Source organism: Numida meleagris, chromosome 14 (assembly GCF_002078875.1).
Source record: "Numida meleagris isolate 19003 breed g44 Domestic line chromosome 14, NumMel1.0, whole genome shotgun sequence".
NCBI classification, from domain to species: domain Eukaryota; kingdom Metazoa; phylum Chordata; class Aves; order Galliformes; family Numididae; genus Numida; species Numida meleagris.
Window position 1 is genome coordinate 7,344,329 of NC_034422.1, and position 14,916 is coordinate 7,359,244.

Genomic DNA, 14,916 nt, shown 5'->3' on the forward strand with positions numbered 1-14,916 from the left:
CCCTACGCTGCACGTCCCCGCGCTCGCCTTGTCCCCAGGCCTTCCACCTGGACGTCACTTTGCAGCCTGAATTGCCTGCTCTGAGCAATGTCTGTTGTCTGGGGCTCCCTGCAGGGCTGCGTCTCGGGGTGCTGCACAGGGCTCTGCACACTGCGAGCAGCTCCATGCCCCGCTGCCGCCTGCACACAGTGCTGGAGCTGCCGTGCCCTCAGCAGCACGTGGGGCTGTTCTTCTCGCTGCTTGTCCTGCTGTTCTGCGCAGCCCCCCCGGTGCCAACCTGCTGCCCACGGTCTTGCTGCACCATGCCGTAAAAGCAGAGCTTGGCTCAGCTGTTGTGCACGCCCGTGCTGCCATCGTCCCTGCAGAGCTGCTGTGCTGCTTGGGGCTGTGCATTCCCATAACCCAACTTCTGCTCCTGCAAACAGATCCGGGAGGAGGACCGGGGCCCACCACCGTCCGCACCTCCTCTACTCCTCTCTGTCATTCCCGGGGGGTTCATCAAGCAGCTCGTCCGTGAGACCGAGAAGGAGTCCAAGGAGGCGAGGCTGAAGAAGGCGGCCAAGGCCAGCGGGAAGGAGGAGGTGAGCAGCCATCGCACCGCGCTGTGGGCGGCCGGGGCTGGCTGAGGGCACTGCACGTCCCACCTCGGCCTCGGGTCAGAGCATTCTCCTTCTCTTGGCAGCCCGTGGTGGAGGACAGCCCAGCCCAGAGCAGGGACACCCCAGCTGCCAAAGGAGCCGTGGGCAGTGTGGGGAAGTCCCTGCAGAACGGGCTGCAGGCAGGCGGGCAGGGGAGCAAGGGAGCACCAGCACACACGGCGCTGCCCCCCGGGACGGCTGCACCAGGCTCTGACCCCAGCAAAGCCCCCACAGCAGCACAGAGCCCTCGGCCAGAGGGTCCCCAGGCAACGAAGACACAGAGCCCTGAGAAGAGCAGAGGAGGAGAGGAGAAGAGCCCCAAGGCCGCGTGCCCTGGGGGAAGCTCCCCAGCTGCAGCCCCAGTGCCCAGCAAGGCACCCCAGCGCTGTGGCAAAGTGAAGGAGGGGGACGTGCTCAAGGGGAAGGGTCACGAGGGCACCAAGAAGGAGAAGGGGGCAGCCCCAAGCAGCCAACAGCCCCCCAGCACGGCGAGCACCAAGAGGGAGCTGGGGCCGGGCAGGAAGGAGACAGAGAAGATGAAGAAAGACGTCGGAGGTGGGAAAAAGGAGCCAAGGGAAATGAAAGAGCCTGCAAAAAGCACAAACAAGTCTGAGGGGGCCAAGAGGGAAGCGGGGGGCACCCGAGGAAAGCCTGAAGGTGTGGCAAAGGGAGTGGGGAAGGCGAAGGGAGAGCCCCAAGAGAGCAAAGAGGCACCACGAGGAGGTGAAGAGGCACCAGCGGAGAGCAAAGCAGCACGTGTGGAGAGCAAAGAGGAGACGGGAGAGAGCGCAGACCAGGAGCAGGTAACGCCTGCAGCTGTCCTGGTTCATGCAGCTCTCCTGCCCGTGTGGCTGTGGCTGCGGGCAGTGCTTGTGGCCGGGGGTGCTCCTGCAGCCTGGGCTCCAGCCCGGCTCCCCGCAGTGCCGCTCTCTCCTCCCGCAGGCTCCCAGGGACGCGTGGTACGAAGCGGACAAAGTGTGGCTCGTGCAGCAGGACGGCTTCGTGCTCGGTAAGCCCTCACCTCGCAGCGCCGGGGGCCGGAGGGGCCTTTGGTGCAGCCACGGGATGGCACCGTGTCGGTGGCTCACAGTGCCGCGTTGCAGCCACGCAGCTGAAGCCCGACGTGGGGACACCGGAGCTGCCAGCGGGCAGAGTGCGGGTGCGCCGGGATGCAGACGGCAGCATCACCGAGGTGGATGAGGACAGCGTGCAGCAGGTGAGCCCACACCGTGTTCCAGCCCTCCCGGGGCTGGCTCTGGGCTGCAGGGTGCATTGAGTGGCACACGGCCCTGGGTGGCTGTGGCCGTGGTGCCGGCGCTGGGAGGGTGATGGCACCGTGCTCTGCCCCACGGCTGCTCCCTGACGCTGCCCGCTGCCTCCCACAGACCAACCCTCCCCACCTGGACCTGGCTGAGGACCTGGCCGCGCTCCTCAACCTCAACGAGTGCAGCGCCCTGAACACGCTGCAGCACCGCTACCGCTCCCACCTCCCCTACACTTACGCCGGGCCCAGCCTGGTGGCCATCCGGCCCGGCCCCGCCGCCGGCACCCACGCAGGGAAGGTGAGGGGTTGGACGTGGGATCCTTCGTGGGACCCCGTGGTTGGGGTGATCCGTGCTGGGAGGCAGTGCCGAGGCGCCGGGAGCTGCGGGCCGGCAGGTGGCACCGTGGGACCGCCGCAGTGCGCGGCCGGGGATGCTCCGCGTGATGCTCGGGGATGGGGATGCTGTTGTGCGATGCTCGGGAATGGCGATGCTCGCAGCTGGGCGCTGCTTCCAGCTCAGAAGTTTTCCCGGTTTCTTGGAGAAAGTCACTGCATTGCTGTACCCGCTCCGGGGGTGTTGGGGCTGGGGCAGGAGCAGGCTGGGGTGCAGTGCCTGGGACACACTGGGATTCTCAGGGGGTTTCTGCATCATTGCCCCCACTGTGAAACATCTACAGTTGCTTGCCATGAGAACTCCCCTGAGCACTCTCTGGGATTCCCCCCACCCCGGCCCACAGGTGTCCAAGGGGAAGCGGGACAGCACGGCACCACACATCTGCTCGGTGGCACAGAGGGCCTACAGGACCCTGCTGGCCCAGCGACGGGACCAGGCCATCGTGCCCATGGGGCGCAGCGGCGCGGGGAAGACCACGAGCTGCCAGGCGGCCCTGGAGCACCTGGTGGGAACAGCGGGCAGCGTGGACGGCCGGGTCTCAGGTAGGGGCTGGTTCTCAGGTAGGGGTTTTTTCTCAGGTAGGCTGCTGAGCAATCAGCAGCAGGAGGGCAGGTCTGGGTTTGGAGCTCCTGCACGGCAAGCGGAGGTTTGGGCAGGGGAGAGGCTTCCCCACGTGCCCACTCAGGGGCTGCCCATGTTGGTTTTGCAGTGGAGAAGATCCAGGCGATGTTCACGGTGCTGGGAGCCTTCGGGTCGGTGAGCACGGGGCAGAACAGCAGCTCCACGCGCTTCTCCATGGTCCTCTCATTGGATTTCAGTGCTGCCGGGAGGATCAGTGCTGCTCATCTCCAGGTACCCTGCTGTCACTGCCGCCTGCTGAGCTCAGGGTCCCTGGGACCAACACCATCCATGGCCCTGCAAGGGGAATCCCAGTCCCTCCCCAGCTCCCCGTGGTATCTCCCCATCTGTGGGTGCTGCCGTCTGCTCCCCGTGTGCCCTGTGTGCTGGGGGCTGGAGGCTGGGGACTGCTGCTGATGCCCACTCTGCTCCCCACAGACCATGCTGCTGGAGAGGAGCCGAGTGGCCCAGCAGCCACCTGGGGAGAGCAACTTCAACGTCTTCCCAATGATGCTGGCGGGCCTGGATGCGGCACAGAGGTGAGCAGCATGCTGCCACGGGGCTGCTGGGGGCTGTGCAGGACACCCCCGGATGCCTTCCCCAGCGTGGAGCTCTGCATGGGGATGTTGGGAAGCAGTGCACTCTGTGTGGCGCTGAGCATGGCTCAGCTCCTACCTTCCCAAACTCCTTGCAGGACCATGCTGCACTTGCACCAGGTGGCTGAGAGCAACGCCTTTGGGATCAAGCCCTTCTCGAAGGTAGGGAGCACTGATGGGACCCTGCGCCTCTCATGCCTGCGGGTGAGCCCTGATGTTGTCCCATGGCAGTGGCTCCAGGAGACGGAGTGCCTCCTTTGGAGAGCGCAGAATGCTATTTTAGGGGCTAAAAGCACCGCGTTTGATATCCAGCAGTAGCTCCTCATTAGTCTGAGCCCTTTGCAAAGGTTAGGCAGATCGCCAATGAGCCCAAGCGCTGGGATGAATCGCAGCAATTTGCAGTTACATCACCTATCAGTGAATTCAATATTCAATCTTCATTAAGGAGCTCCAGCGCCAGCCCGGAGCCGCATGTCTGCTGCTGCAGCGCTGAGGGCATGGCGAGGTCCCATGCTCTGCTGGTGCCGCAGGTTTGGGCTTGGGGAGTTGTTGTGATATTCTGTGTCAGAAGCACAAAAGTGTGGCTTTTCCTGCATGCTGGGCAGTGCAGCAGGGCAGGGCAGGAGCTGGGCTGAAGGGTAGAGCAGGAGCTGAGCAGGAGCAGGGCTGAGCAGAGCAGAGCACCAACTCCTTGCTGCCCCAGGGCGGTGCATTGAGCCAACAGTGAGAACACAGACATCACCCATCTTTGCAGACACTCTCAAAGTGTGAATTACATGCTGATGAGAAGACAGAACCAGGCTGCTCCTAACGCCAGTCGCTCCATGCAGGGATGCTCCCACTGCTCCGTGGCCTTTTCCGTGTCCCCTCATTGTCCCCTCCTGCTTGGCCAGCTGTTTGACCCCATCCTTTTGGGTGCACCCATGTATCCCCCCCATCTCTTTCCGCAGCCCGAGGAGAAGCAGAAGGCGAGCGCAGCGTTCGCACAGCTGCGGGCAGCCATGGGCACGCTGGGCATCACGGCGGAGGAGCAGGCGGCCGTGTGGAGAGTGCTGGCCGCCATCCACCACCTGGGAGCCGCGGGGGCCTGCCGAGGTAAGGGCAGTCCCCTCCTTTCCCATACCCACGGGCAGTGCAGCAGGCAGGGCTGGGTGCTGTGTTCCCGCTGCTCTCTGCAGTTGAGCTGCAATGGGACCTCTCGGCAGCAATCGTGGTGTCATCACTTGAGTGCCTCATACAGTGCCTGAGTTACAGGAGGATGATTCCGGATGAAATTTCTGGTTATGAAGGCTTTGTTAACACAAGCACACAGAGATTGCTGTATCCCTTGTTAGTTATGTTGAGCAGTGCGCTAACCCGCCTGGGAGACAGCCCCGCTGATTTACACCCTTCAGTTTATGAGGGCTGCGCAGAGGCTGCTATAAACTCAGCACAGACATCCATAAACGTCTCCGCAATGTGTCATAACACATCTCGCGGTAATTTATGCCATTAATCATCTATTAATTATTTTGAAAGGATAAATGCTGTCCTCGCTCAGAGCGCGTTCTCCTTCCCCTTTCTCTGGATTCTGTCTCCCCGTCTCCCTTCTCCCCTTTTATAAGGCGGAGCATCACAAAGAAGCTTTTGGTAAAACCAAAGCTCTTCTGCCTCAAGAGCTTCCAGGAGAGCGGGTTTTGGAGATGTGTCTCCTTCCTGGTGCCATGCAGCAGAGCTGGCCCTCTGCATGCAGCAGCCCCATCAGCTGGGGCTGAATGCTTCGTTGCCATTTTCAACCCATTCTTATAATTACCTGAGCCAATTTACTCTGACTGACATTGGGACTGCCTGTATGTCACTTGGGTGTCAGGCGAGGGCTACGCTCGCAAAGCCTTGGAGCAGTTATTGCGGTGTGAAGAGGAATGTGAAGTGTTGGGCTCGGGCTCCGGAGCTGCGCGTGGGATTAGCAATCAGAGCATGTCTCAGCAGCACTCGCTGTGCTATCGATTCTCCCACTGCGTGTCAACCAAAGGGGAGAAATGAAAGGAAATACGGATAAAAAATGGATCAAAGCTGGATGGAGCAAAAGTCTCGGCGGGGGCGATGACTCTTTTAATGTGGTTAAACCTGTCTCCTGATCGCCATCTCTTCCCTTCCCTCTCATGCTCTTTGAAGCTCGATGCTCAGCATCCTCTCACCGAGGGCAGTCCCATCCTCCCCCCGTCGCCCCACAGCGCGCTCTGGGCCCCTTCCCTGCGCTTTGCTCCCTCTACTGATTGCCATCGTCTCGTCACAAGCTGCTTGTCCAGGAATGAAGCGGGAGGGAACAGCACCATCTCCCTCTGGCTGAGAGTGGAAAATGCATTTGTGGCGAGAAAAACACCGAGAAGAAAAGGCTGGATTTCAAAGCTGAGGTGTCAGCAATTCCCCTTTGCCTTTGAAATGCGTTGAAGCGGCTCTTTTTGTGAGAAACCAGCTGACATCCAGAGGCCGGCAGGGCACCTTAGGTACCCATTCACCTAAAAGGGCTTTCAGTCCGCTTTGTGCGCTGTGGAACACGACGTGTTTTCATTTCTTCATTAGCCCTCTAACCAGCAAGGAGGGCTCGGGCACAGCCGGGGGTCGGCACTCGGCTCCATCTCCAGTGTTGATTTGGATGGAGCCGCAGTGCTGCAGAGGGAGAGTGGCACTGCCAGGGTTCTGCTCTTCCTTGGGGTCTTGGTTTCCTTCAGGATGCAGATAGTGGTTGCATTAGAAACATGAGTGCGAGGTGCCCGTGCAATGCAAGGTCTCTTTCGTGCACAGACCCCGCAGACCCAGCAGCATGCAGCAGGACCCAGGGTTGTGCCCAGAGCTCTGGTTTTCCTGTCCTGGAGGCTGAGGGCAGAGCAGGGATGTCTGGTTTTTTTACACCAGCTCTGCTGCTTTGCCTTGCTGGGAAGGGAAGCGCTCCTCTGCTGCCTGGCGTCATTCATCACAATGATCCCTGGAAAAGATTGCATTAGGGCTGGCCTCTGCATCCTGCCCATTTTTCTCTCTGTTAAAGCCTTCTGCTCTTCAGCACTTGGGTTTCCTGCCGCAGGGGGAAGCACCTGGGGAATGTTTTCAGGATTTTCTCCTTTTTCTCCTTTTTTACTCCTTCCCACTCCAAGCAGGCTGCCTCTGTGCCCCCCGAGTTATGGCACTATCTGTTCAGCACTCTGACATCTTTATTACAAACAGCTGGGGAAACGCAGCCAGAGTGGCAGATTTCTTTAATCATGCTATTACACAGCTCTCCCCTTTGTTATATATAGGCTTCAACATGTCATACATCAGCCAATGGGTCAGCGGAGAATAGACCAGAGGATTTAGAGCAGGACAAATAAATTACCCCATCCAGCCAGGAGGATCCTCCTCTCCCCCACATTTGGTAATCCCATCAGCATCCCTGCTGGGCTGCTTGCTGCCTGTGTTTGCTGGTTGCAAGGCGTTCAGCCTGCCCAGAGCTGCCCACACCTCCCTGGATGGAGCAGTGGGGAGCCCACTGTGGGGTGCTGGTCTGAGGTGCCTCATTCCCAACTAAAATTATGCCAAATGATGACACAAGGGCCAAATCGATCTGGGGAAGGGAGGAAAAGCTTTTCAGGTCTGCTGGTGACGTTACAGAGACAGGGAGTGAGGGAAGCACCCAACCACATCCGCCGTAATTGAAAATTAAAGCAGCAGCCTATAAAGAAGGGCATAAAGCTGAGTACCGCGGCAATGAAAGGAATTGGAAAGCAGCACGTGGCTGCCGGCTTGCGGAGCACGTGGGGCCTGCAGCACCCGAGAGCTGTGGCACCGGCTGCAAACCCCGCCAAGCACAGCGATGCTCTCCCTGCTCTTCCTGCAGGGCAGGTGCTGGGTGCTGGGATGCCGTGCAGGATGCTGGGGACGGGCTGGGTGGGATCCCCGCTGCAGGACCACCACCAGCCTCCATCCCGTGTGCTGTCTCTGCGTGTGTTTGACGCCGTGCCTCCCCTTGCAGTGGGCCGCAAGCAGTTCATGCACTTTGAGTGGGCGACACGTGCCGCCGAGGTGCTGGGCTGTGAGCTGGAGGAGCTCAGCACCGCCGTCTTCAAGCACCACCTGAAGCAGATCCTGGCGCAGGCGGCAGCGCGGGGCGGAGGGCGGCCCACTGAGGAGGAGGGACCCTCAGGTACCCGGTGCTCCTTTCTCCCTTTCCTTATCAAGTTCCTGTTTCCATATGGGATATTTCTGTTTCCATGCGGGAATGTGATAGAGGCGGCCCCACGTGTCAGCTGGAAAGGACACCCAGGGATGAAGGAATGGGGGTGATGCCTCTGGAAGATAGATGGTGCGGCTCTCCTTAGAGATGGGGAGGGAAAGAAGAAAGAAATGCCACAGAGGCAGCGGGGTGGGCTTCCCCTGTGCCCCATAGCTTAACTTCGAACACATGCTCAAAGCACAGGACACTGGAGGGGCTGTGGGCACACAGGTGGCTGTGTGGGCACTGGCAGGAGCTGGGAGCAGTGACTTTGCTCCTCTCTCTGCAGGGCCAAAGATGACAGGCGTGGAGTGTGTGGAGGGGATGGCTTCGGGTCTCTACGAAGAGCTCTTTGCTGCGCTCGTCTCCATGATCAACAGGTACGGGGCCAGCACTGCGTCCTGCAGAGCCTGGTGACAGGCGTGACATCATGGGCTGGAGCCGGGGTTAGTGGTGTGCAGGGAGCCCACGGGGAGCCAAGGAGCTGCTGTGTGGTTGCAGGTGGGGATCAAAATGTTGGGAAGGAGAAGGTCATCAGCACCTTCCCCCAGCTTCCCTCCTCTGCTCACCTCTGTGTAGAGAGCTGGGAGGGAAGGGCATCCTCCTGTACTGAAATGACCCATTCAGTTGAATGGAATGTTTAACACCGGGGTGAGGATCAGACCCCAAACAATTCACTTTTCTCAGTTCAGATGTGCAGCCCAGTTTGTGTAAGTCAGCATCCACACGAAACCCAGTGCTCAGAAATACTCTGTGTTGTTGCAGCAGGTCTATTTTTACCTGCGGTTGAATATTTTCATTTTAATTCCTAGCAACCGCATTCCAAAGTGAAATTGCTGATGGTACTCTAAGACCTTGCAGAAGATTCTCTCAAATAGCAGCACTAAATCAGGCTGTCCCCTATTCCCTTTAAAGCTAGGGTTGTTTTCTCAACTTCGTTCCCCACACCGACCCATCACCGCCTATGGAAGCACTGTAACAGTGGCCAGAGAGCAATGGCACGTTGCTGTGATGTCCATGCATTGCTGGCGATGGTGGTGGCTTTTAACACCCGGGGTGCCAGGATGTGACACAGGCAGGAGGAGGCTGGAAGCTAACGGAGGGTCGGTGTCTCCCCATGCTGTGTGCCCGTCCCTAGGTCCTTCTCGTCCCAGCACCTCTCCATTGCCTCCATTGCGGTGGTGGACACCCCCGGCTTCCACAACCCACGGCACCAGGGCGGGCAGCGGGCGGCCACGTTTGAGGAGCTGTGCCACAACTACGTGCACGAGCGGCTGCAGGGGCTCTTCTACGAGAGAACCTTTGTCTCGGAGATGGAGCGGTATAAAGAGGTGAGCGCGGGCGCACGGGGCCACGTTGGGTGCATGCGGTGCCTGCACGCTGTTGCAGTGACAGGGACAGAGCCTTTGGGCTGTGGTGGAGGAGTGCTGCAGGAACACGGGGTCTGCAGGCCCTTCCTCCCTCTGCCCCCAGCACTGTCCTCATGAGCATTTGTGAGGCCATGGGGTGACCATTGAGTGACCATCATGAGAACATGGAGGGACATTTGAATGACCATGGAGGGGCCGAGGGGAGAGGATGGTGTGAACTCGTGGTGGCCATGGAGTGTTCACAGGAGGGAATGTGTGTTGACCATGAAAGGATCACAGAGGGGAAATGGGTTGACCGTGAGGTGACCATGGAGGGATCACAGGGTGGAACACTTGGAAACCACGGGGTGACCATGAAGGGACCAAAGGGAGAACATGGGGTGATGATAAGAGGACCACGGGCAGAACACGTTGTGACCATGAGGTGATCATGGAAGTACCACAGGGATAAAACGGGGGAACACATAGTGAGAAATAGGTGATGAAGAAATGACCATGGGGCAGCAGTTCTGAGGCCATGGGGTGACCACTTGATGACTGTGGGAAAACCATGTTGGGACCACTGGGTGACCGTGGGGTCCCTGTGAAGGAACCACGGTGTGTACATGGAATAACTGTGAGGGGATCACAGGGTGGACCATTGGCTGGCAGTGAAGTCTGTATGAAGGGATTATTGGGTAACCATGAATGGAGCACAGGGAGAACACAGAATCATAGAATCACCAAGAGTGGAAAAGACCTACAAGATCATCCAGTCCAACCAAGGGCCAAACGTGGCGTAACCGTGGAGGGGCCAGAGTAACCATAATGAGAACGTGGTGGACAATTGGGTGACCATGAGGTTGATGATACCTCGCAATAAATTCAGAGCCTTCAGCAGTTCATTAAAATTCTTCATCAAGCTGACATTCTGTCGAGGGAAGGTTGTTTCTCCTAGTTAAACAAGACATCTGGAGCCTACAAGCAGGCTCTCAGGGTACCCTGTACCCTGCTATGGTTGATAATACAGGCACCATATCAAGGTCAACATCCTAATTAGAAACTTAGTCAACAGCCATGTTTTTTGTAAATAAGTTCTTGACCAAATATGGGACCTGGCCTACTTAACACATGATATTTACATTTCCAAAGCCGTGGACGGGGCCCTGGGAAGCCTGATGTGGTGGGGGGCAACCAACCCATGGCAGGTGGTTGGAAATGAATGGTCTTTAAGGTTCCCTCCAACGTTCTGTGATTTGGGGAGCATCTCCTTGGGTGTGCCCCTCCCTGCTGAGGAGCTCTGCACCCTTCTGTTGGTGCAGCTGGGTTTTTCCTAAATTAGCTCAGGTGCTGAATAATAGAGAACAGAAAGGAGAATGATAAATTATTGCGGAAATAAACTGCTGGAAAATCTACTGGCAAAAATGAACTTATTAAGCTTGCAGAAGTAACTTTAATACCTTCAGCTCTGGAAAAATGGTTGAATTCCCACGGCTTAATATTCACACATCGCTTGCCTCCAGTAAGTATAGATGTGCCCTTCAGTAGTGATGAATATGCAGCTACCGGCCGAGCATGAAATGAAGGAGCTCGGCGGGCTCGCCATGCCTTGTGCTGATGCTGCCCTGCCCCAAGCATGGGGCTTTCTGCTGTCACCCCTGAGCCCCAGCGATGCCGCAGGGTGCTGGGGACATGAGATTGGTGGCCCCACCAACCTAAGGTGGAAAGGGAACATGAATGTTGGCCCTGCCCGCCAGCTGTATGTTAAATAATTGATTGTTTCCTCGGCGCTCCCTTGTTCGGTCCTGTTATTATCATATCCATCATTTATGCAGCTTGTCTGACATTCACCGAGTGCTGCGGAGCCCTTTGAGCACGGTGCTCTGTGCCCACAGGGCTGTCCCTGGTGGCAGCTCCGCTCCATCGCCCTCCCCGTGCGCACACACCTGCGGTCGCACTCCCGACTGAAGCCAGCTTTTAAATAATGTTTTCCAGGAAAATGTTGAGGTGTCTTTTGATCTTCCAGAGCGCTCCCCGCTGGCCACGCTGTCCATCGTTGACCTGAACCCCTCGCAGGTAACTGGGCCTGGTGGCCACTGGGGGAACTGGTCGCTCTGCCCATGCCTGGAGCATCTTTCCTCTGCTCGGAGCACTGTAGAGGCAGTGCTGCCTCATGGTGTGCAGTGCATGTGGCATGAGTTATCAGGGGCACACAGCTGGGTAGAGGCTTCCCTTCTTCCCAGCTTAGTTCAGAGACACTGGGGAGTGGACTGTGCTGGCTGCAGCGAGCTCCTGGCCTCCCTGTCCCATTCCTGGTGACACAAGGGACACCTCTGTTCTTTGGCAGCCACAGGTGCTGCCCAGCAGCCCGGGGTCCGACCGCAGGGGGCTGCTGTGGATCCTGGACGAGGAGGTGCTGATCCAGGGCTCTGGGGACAGTGCTGCCTTCGACCGCCTCTGCTCTTACTTCGCTCCGAAAGGATCCGACCAGGACGGTGAGTTGGGCAGCTCCCCACACTCCAGCTGCATTGCCTCTGGCATCACCTTTAGCTTTGGCAATTAAAGAAACCCCCCTAGAAAATTAAATATTTCACTTTCCTTCTTGGGTGACCCTCTTCCGCTAAGCAACTCAACACTGGGTTCTCTCCCACCAGTGAAACCAGTGTGGGTTCCCCACGCACCATCACTGTACTGTGCCTGGAGAGCATGGTCCGAAATGCTCTGCTGGATGCACGCCGTCACCTGGCCCTGCTGGTGGTGGTAGCCCCATGGGAACCTGATGGTGATCCCCTTGGGGTGCTGTTGACCCCCTCATGGCACTGTTGCTGTCACAGGGGCTGGCTGTGTGCACAGATGCGAGCAGGAGCTGCACTTTGAGATCCCACATCAGCTGGGCACCGACCCTGTGCGCTACAACCTGGCGGGCTGGGTGAGCAAGGCCAAGCTCAACCTGTCGGCAGAGAATGCCAGCCAGCTGCTGCAGCAATCCCAGTTGTGAGTACGGGGCATGCAGTGGTGGCTGCTCCATGGGAGCGGGATGGGATGGGGAAGGAAGTGAATTAAAAGCCAGGAAAAAAGGCTGCTTTTAGACCAGCTTTGTGGGAATGCTGAGAATTTAGTAAGGTGGGGGAGCAAGGCCAAGTGATTTGATGTAGTCCCACCCAGCCCCAGCTGATGGGCAGCCAGATGTGCATGATTTGATCATGGTGGATGCTCAACAGTGAGTTGGTGAATAATGCCATCCCATCAAAGCCATTCCATAATGCTTCCCATCAATACTGCCTGAAGCAGTAGAGCTCTGCCTTGCCCTAGCCCTAACCCTAACCCTAACCCAATGCAAAGCAATGCAATGGAATGCAATGCAACAAGATGCAATGGAGTGCAATGAAATCCAGTGAAATGAAATGAAATCAAATGCAGTGCAATGCCATACCATCCGAAGCCTAACTCTAACCCTGCTGCAGAGGAGATGGAAAGGTGGGGAGGGGGGGTGCTGCTGTCCCACAGCCAGGAGGGCCCTGTGATGTCCTTGGCTCTGCAGCATCACAGTGCAGAGGCAGTGAGGCACCTACGCAACACCACTCCTTCCCTGCTGCATCCAGCAACCTTGTAAGCTGCTGGAGCTGAAATACAAACATGTTGTTACAGATGTATCTGCACATGCCATGATGTTAACCTTCTGCTTAAGCCCTGCCAGCTCATTTTGTTTTGGGCTTTGATTCAGGGAAGCTCTAATAGCAGTGAGCAGCAGGGTGCTCAATGCAGAGAGAAGCCAGGAGCTGCAGCGCAGCGCTGCATGAACACCAATGCAGGATTTAGCAGTGGCCCCAGGCTGTGGGGTGCTGTCAGCAAGGTGACCCCGTGCTGCCCGGCCTGCAGCCCCAGCAGCTCTCTGTTTTCTCGCTGGCAGGAATGCACTGCAGGAGCTGGCAATGCCACGGCGTGGGCTGCCGCGGGTCTGCCGCGCTGTGGCGGGGCTGGAAGGGTGCTCACAGGCGGCCCTGCAGCGCAACGCCTGCATCAGGAAGGTCTTCGCCAGCAGCTTGGCGGCCGTCAGGAGGAGGTCGGTGTGTGCCCAGCTCAAGCTGCAGGCGGTGAGTGCGGGGACAGGGGCAGAGCTGTGCGCGGCTCCTGTCGGCAGGGGATGCTGCGCCTGGCTGCAGGTGGCTGCTGCTGCTCAGGGAGAGCGTCACAGGGAAACAAGTTGCAAAGCAGATTACACGCGCACCTTGCTGTGCTGCTGGTTAATCCTCTTAAGCACGCTGGCCCTCTGTGCTGGGTGTGCGCCAGCCTCCTGTTGCTCACACTGTAGTGGGGTGCCTGGGCTCCCTGCAGACCCAGCAGCCAGCTCTGTGCATGTCCTGGCTCCCCCCAGCCTGGTAGGATCATGGAATCACAGAATCGTTTGAGTTTAAGGGACCCTTAATGGCCACCTGGTCCCACTCCCCTGCAGTGAACATCACCAGCTCAATGAGGTGCTCAGAGCCCCATCCAGCCCAACTTTGGGTGTCTCCATGGACAGGGCCTCCAGTGATGTATTTTTGGGAACAGCAAACGTGTGACTCCAGGAGAAAGTCCTGCTTGGTTGCCCCCAAGTCCCACTGACCTCTGCTTGCCCCTAGGACGCGCTCACCAGCCTGCTGCGGCGCTCCCAGCTGCACTTCGTGCACTCCCTGGTCCCGGGGGCGGCGGTGGAGAAGGTGGACCCATTGCTGCTGGATGTGCCTGCCCTGCGAGCCCAGCTGGGGGGCACCCAGCTCCTGGATGCCCTGCGCCTGCGCCGCACCGGTACAAGCTGCCCTCCTGCAGCCCCTGCTCAGCCCTCCACACTTTGCTCATGCCCTGCCTATCGCTGGCCCCACATCACCACATTGCCTGTGTCTTTGGGGATTTTTGCAGGCTCTCCGGGCCCTGCAGCGCTGCTGCAGCCTGAGCATAATGAGTGCAGCTGCCTGTGCTCCCTTTGCAGACCCATGCGTGGCTCTGTCCCTGCACCCTGTGGGGTCACCGAGGGACCAAGCAGAGGGCTGGGGACATTTCCTTCATTACACAATATGCCACATTATCCAGCCTCCTCGAGAGCATCTTTGGTTCTCCTCCTGCTGCTTCTGTTCTGCCACCATTTAGCTCAGCTCTCCCAGTCCCCCCAGCTGTACCCCACTGCGCTGTGTGCCCAGCAGACCCTGCACTGCTCCCTCCCTCCTCAGCCATACAAACCTCACCCCTGGCTTGTGCATCCCACCCAGAAGTGTCTGTCATCCCCAGGGTACGCAGACCACCTGCTCCTGACCCACTTCCGACGACGCTTCCAGGTGCTGGCTCCAGCTGTCATGAAGAAGTGCACATCTGCCTACGAGGTGCCGGATGAGAGCAAGGTACATCCCAGCTGAGAGCCCCATCTTGATCTCTGCCCATGCACATACTCAGCACAGTCAGGGCCCTCTCTGCAATTAGGAGCAATTACTGGAACTCCCTCCTGGCTCAGACATTCAATACATTCAGTGCTATTATTGCTTTGCTGCTGTTGGGGCTGTGGGGTCAATGCCTACAGCTCTGCTGAGCCTCTCCCAGCAGCTGTGGGTGATGCGCTTTGCTCTCAGCCCTGGAGTTTCTCCCCCTTAAGGCTGTGTTTTTGCAAAGGCTGTAATCACTCCTAGCGTGGGCTGCATTTGCCAGGGTTATTGCACCATGGAGAGGACTTGGAGAAACCAGCCTGGAAATGAAGCCTATTATTGCTTCTTTTTAATACTTAAGAGCAAAGAGCTTTAGAAACCCTGCTGGTGTAGGGCTGCAGGTGCCCCAAAATATGGGGGGATGAGGACAAGGCAG

At 58.2% G+C, this 14,916-nt stretch overlaps 1 protein-coding gene across 1 annotated transcript in view; it reads left to right on the forward strand.

The window, feature by feature from the left end:
* Positions 423 to 14,916, forward strand: part of MYO18B (myosin XVIIIB) — a 43,944-nt gene continuing 29,450 nt past the window's right edge. The window contains exons 1-19 of the mRNA XM_021413023.1: positions 423 to 581; positions 683 to 1,441; positions 1,581 to 1,647; positions 1,742 to 1,854; positions 2,024 to 2,200; positions 2,640 to 2,838; positions 3,006 to 3,148; positions 3,353 to 3,453; positions 3,609 to 3,672; positions 4,461 to 4,605; positions 7,499 to 7,669; positions 8,028 to 8,118; positions 8,877 to 9,069; positions 11,083 to 11,163; positions 11,435 to 11,582; positions 11,922 to 12,081; positions 12,998 to 13,181; positions 13,710 to 13,875; positions 14,353 to 14,462. Of these exons, the coding sequence (XP_021268698.1) occupies positions 1,175 to 1,441; positions 1,581 to 1,647; positions 1,742 to 1,854; positions 2,024 to 2,200; positions 2,640 to 2,838; positions 3,006 to 3,148; positions 3,353 to 3,453; positions 3,609 to 3,672; positions 4,461 to 4,605; positions 7,499 to 7,669; positions 8,028 to 8,118; positions 8,877 to 9,069; positions 11,083 to 11,163; positions 11,435 to 11,582; positions 11,922 to 12,081; positions 12,998 to 13,181; positions 13,710 to 13,875; positions 14,353 to 14,462 (2,580 nt within the window). The 5' untranslated portion in view covers positions 423 to 581; positions 683 to 1,174. The remainder of the gene's footprint in view (positions 582 to 682; positions 1,442 to 1,580; positions 1,648 to 1,741; positions 1,855 to 2,023; positions 2,201 to 2,639; positions 2,839 to 3,005; positions 3,149 to 3,352; positions 3,454 to 3,608; positions 3,673 to 4,460; positions 4,606 to 7,498; positions 7,670 to 8,027; positions 8,119 to 8,876; positions 9,070 to 11,082; positions 11,164 to 11,434; positions 11,583 to 11,921; positions 12,082 to 12,997; positions 13,182 to 13,709; positions 13,876 to 14,352; positions 14,463 to 14,916) is intronic.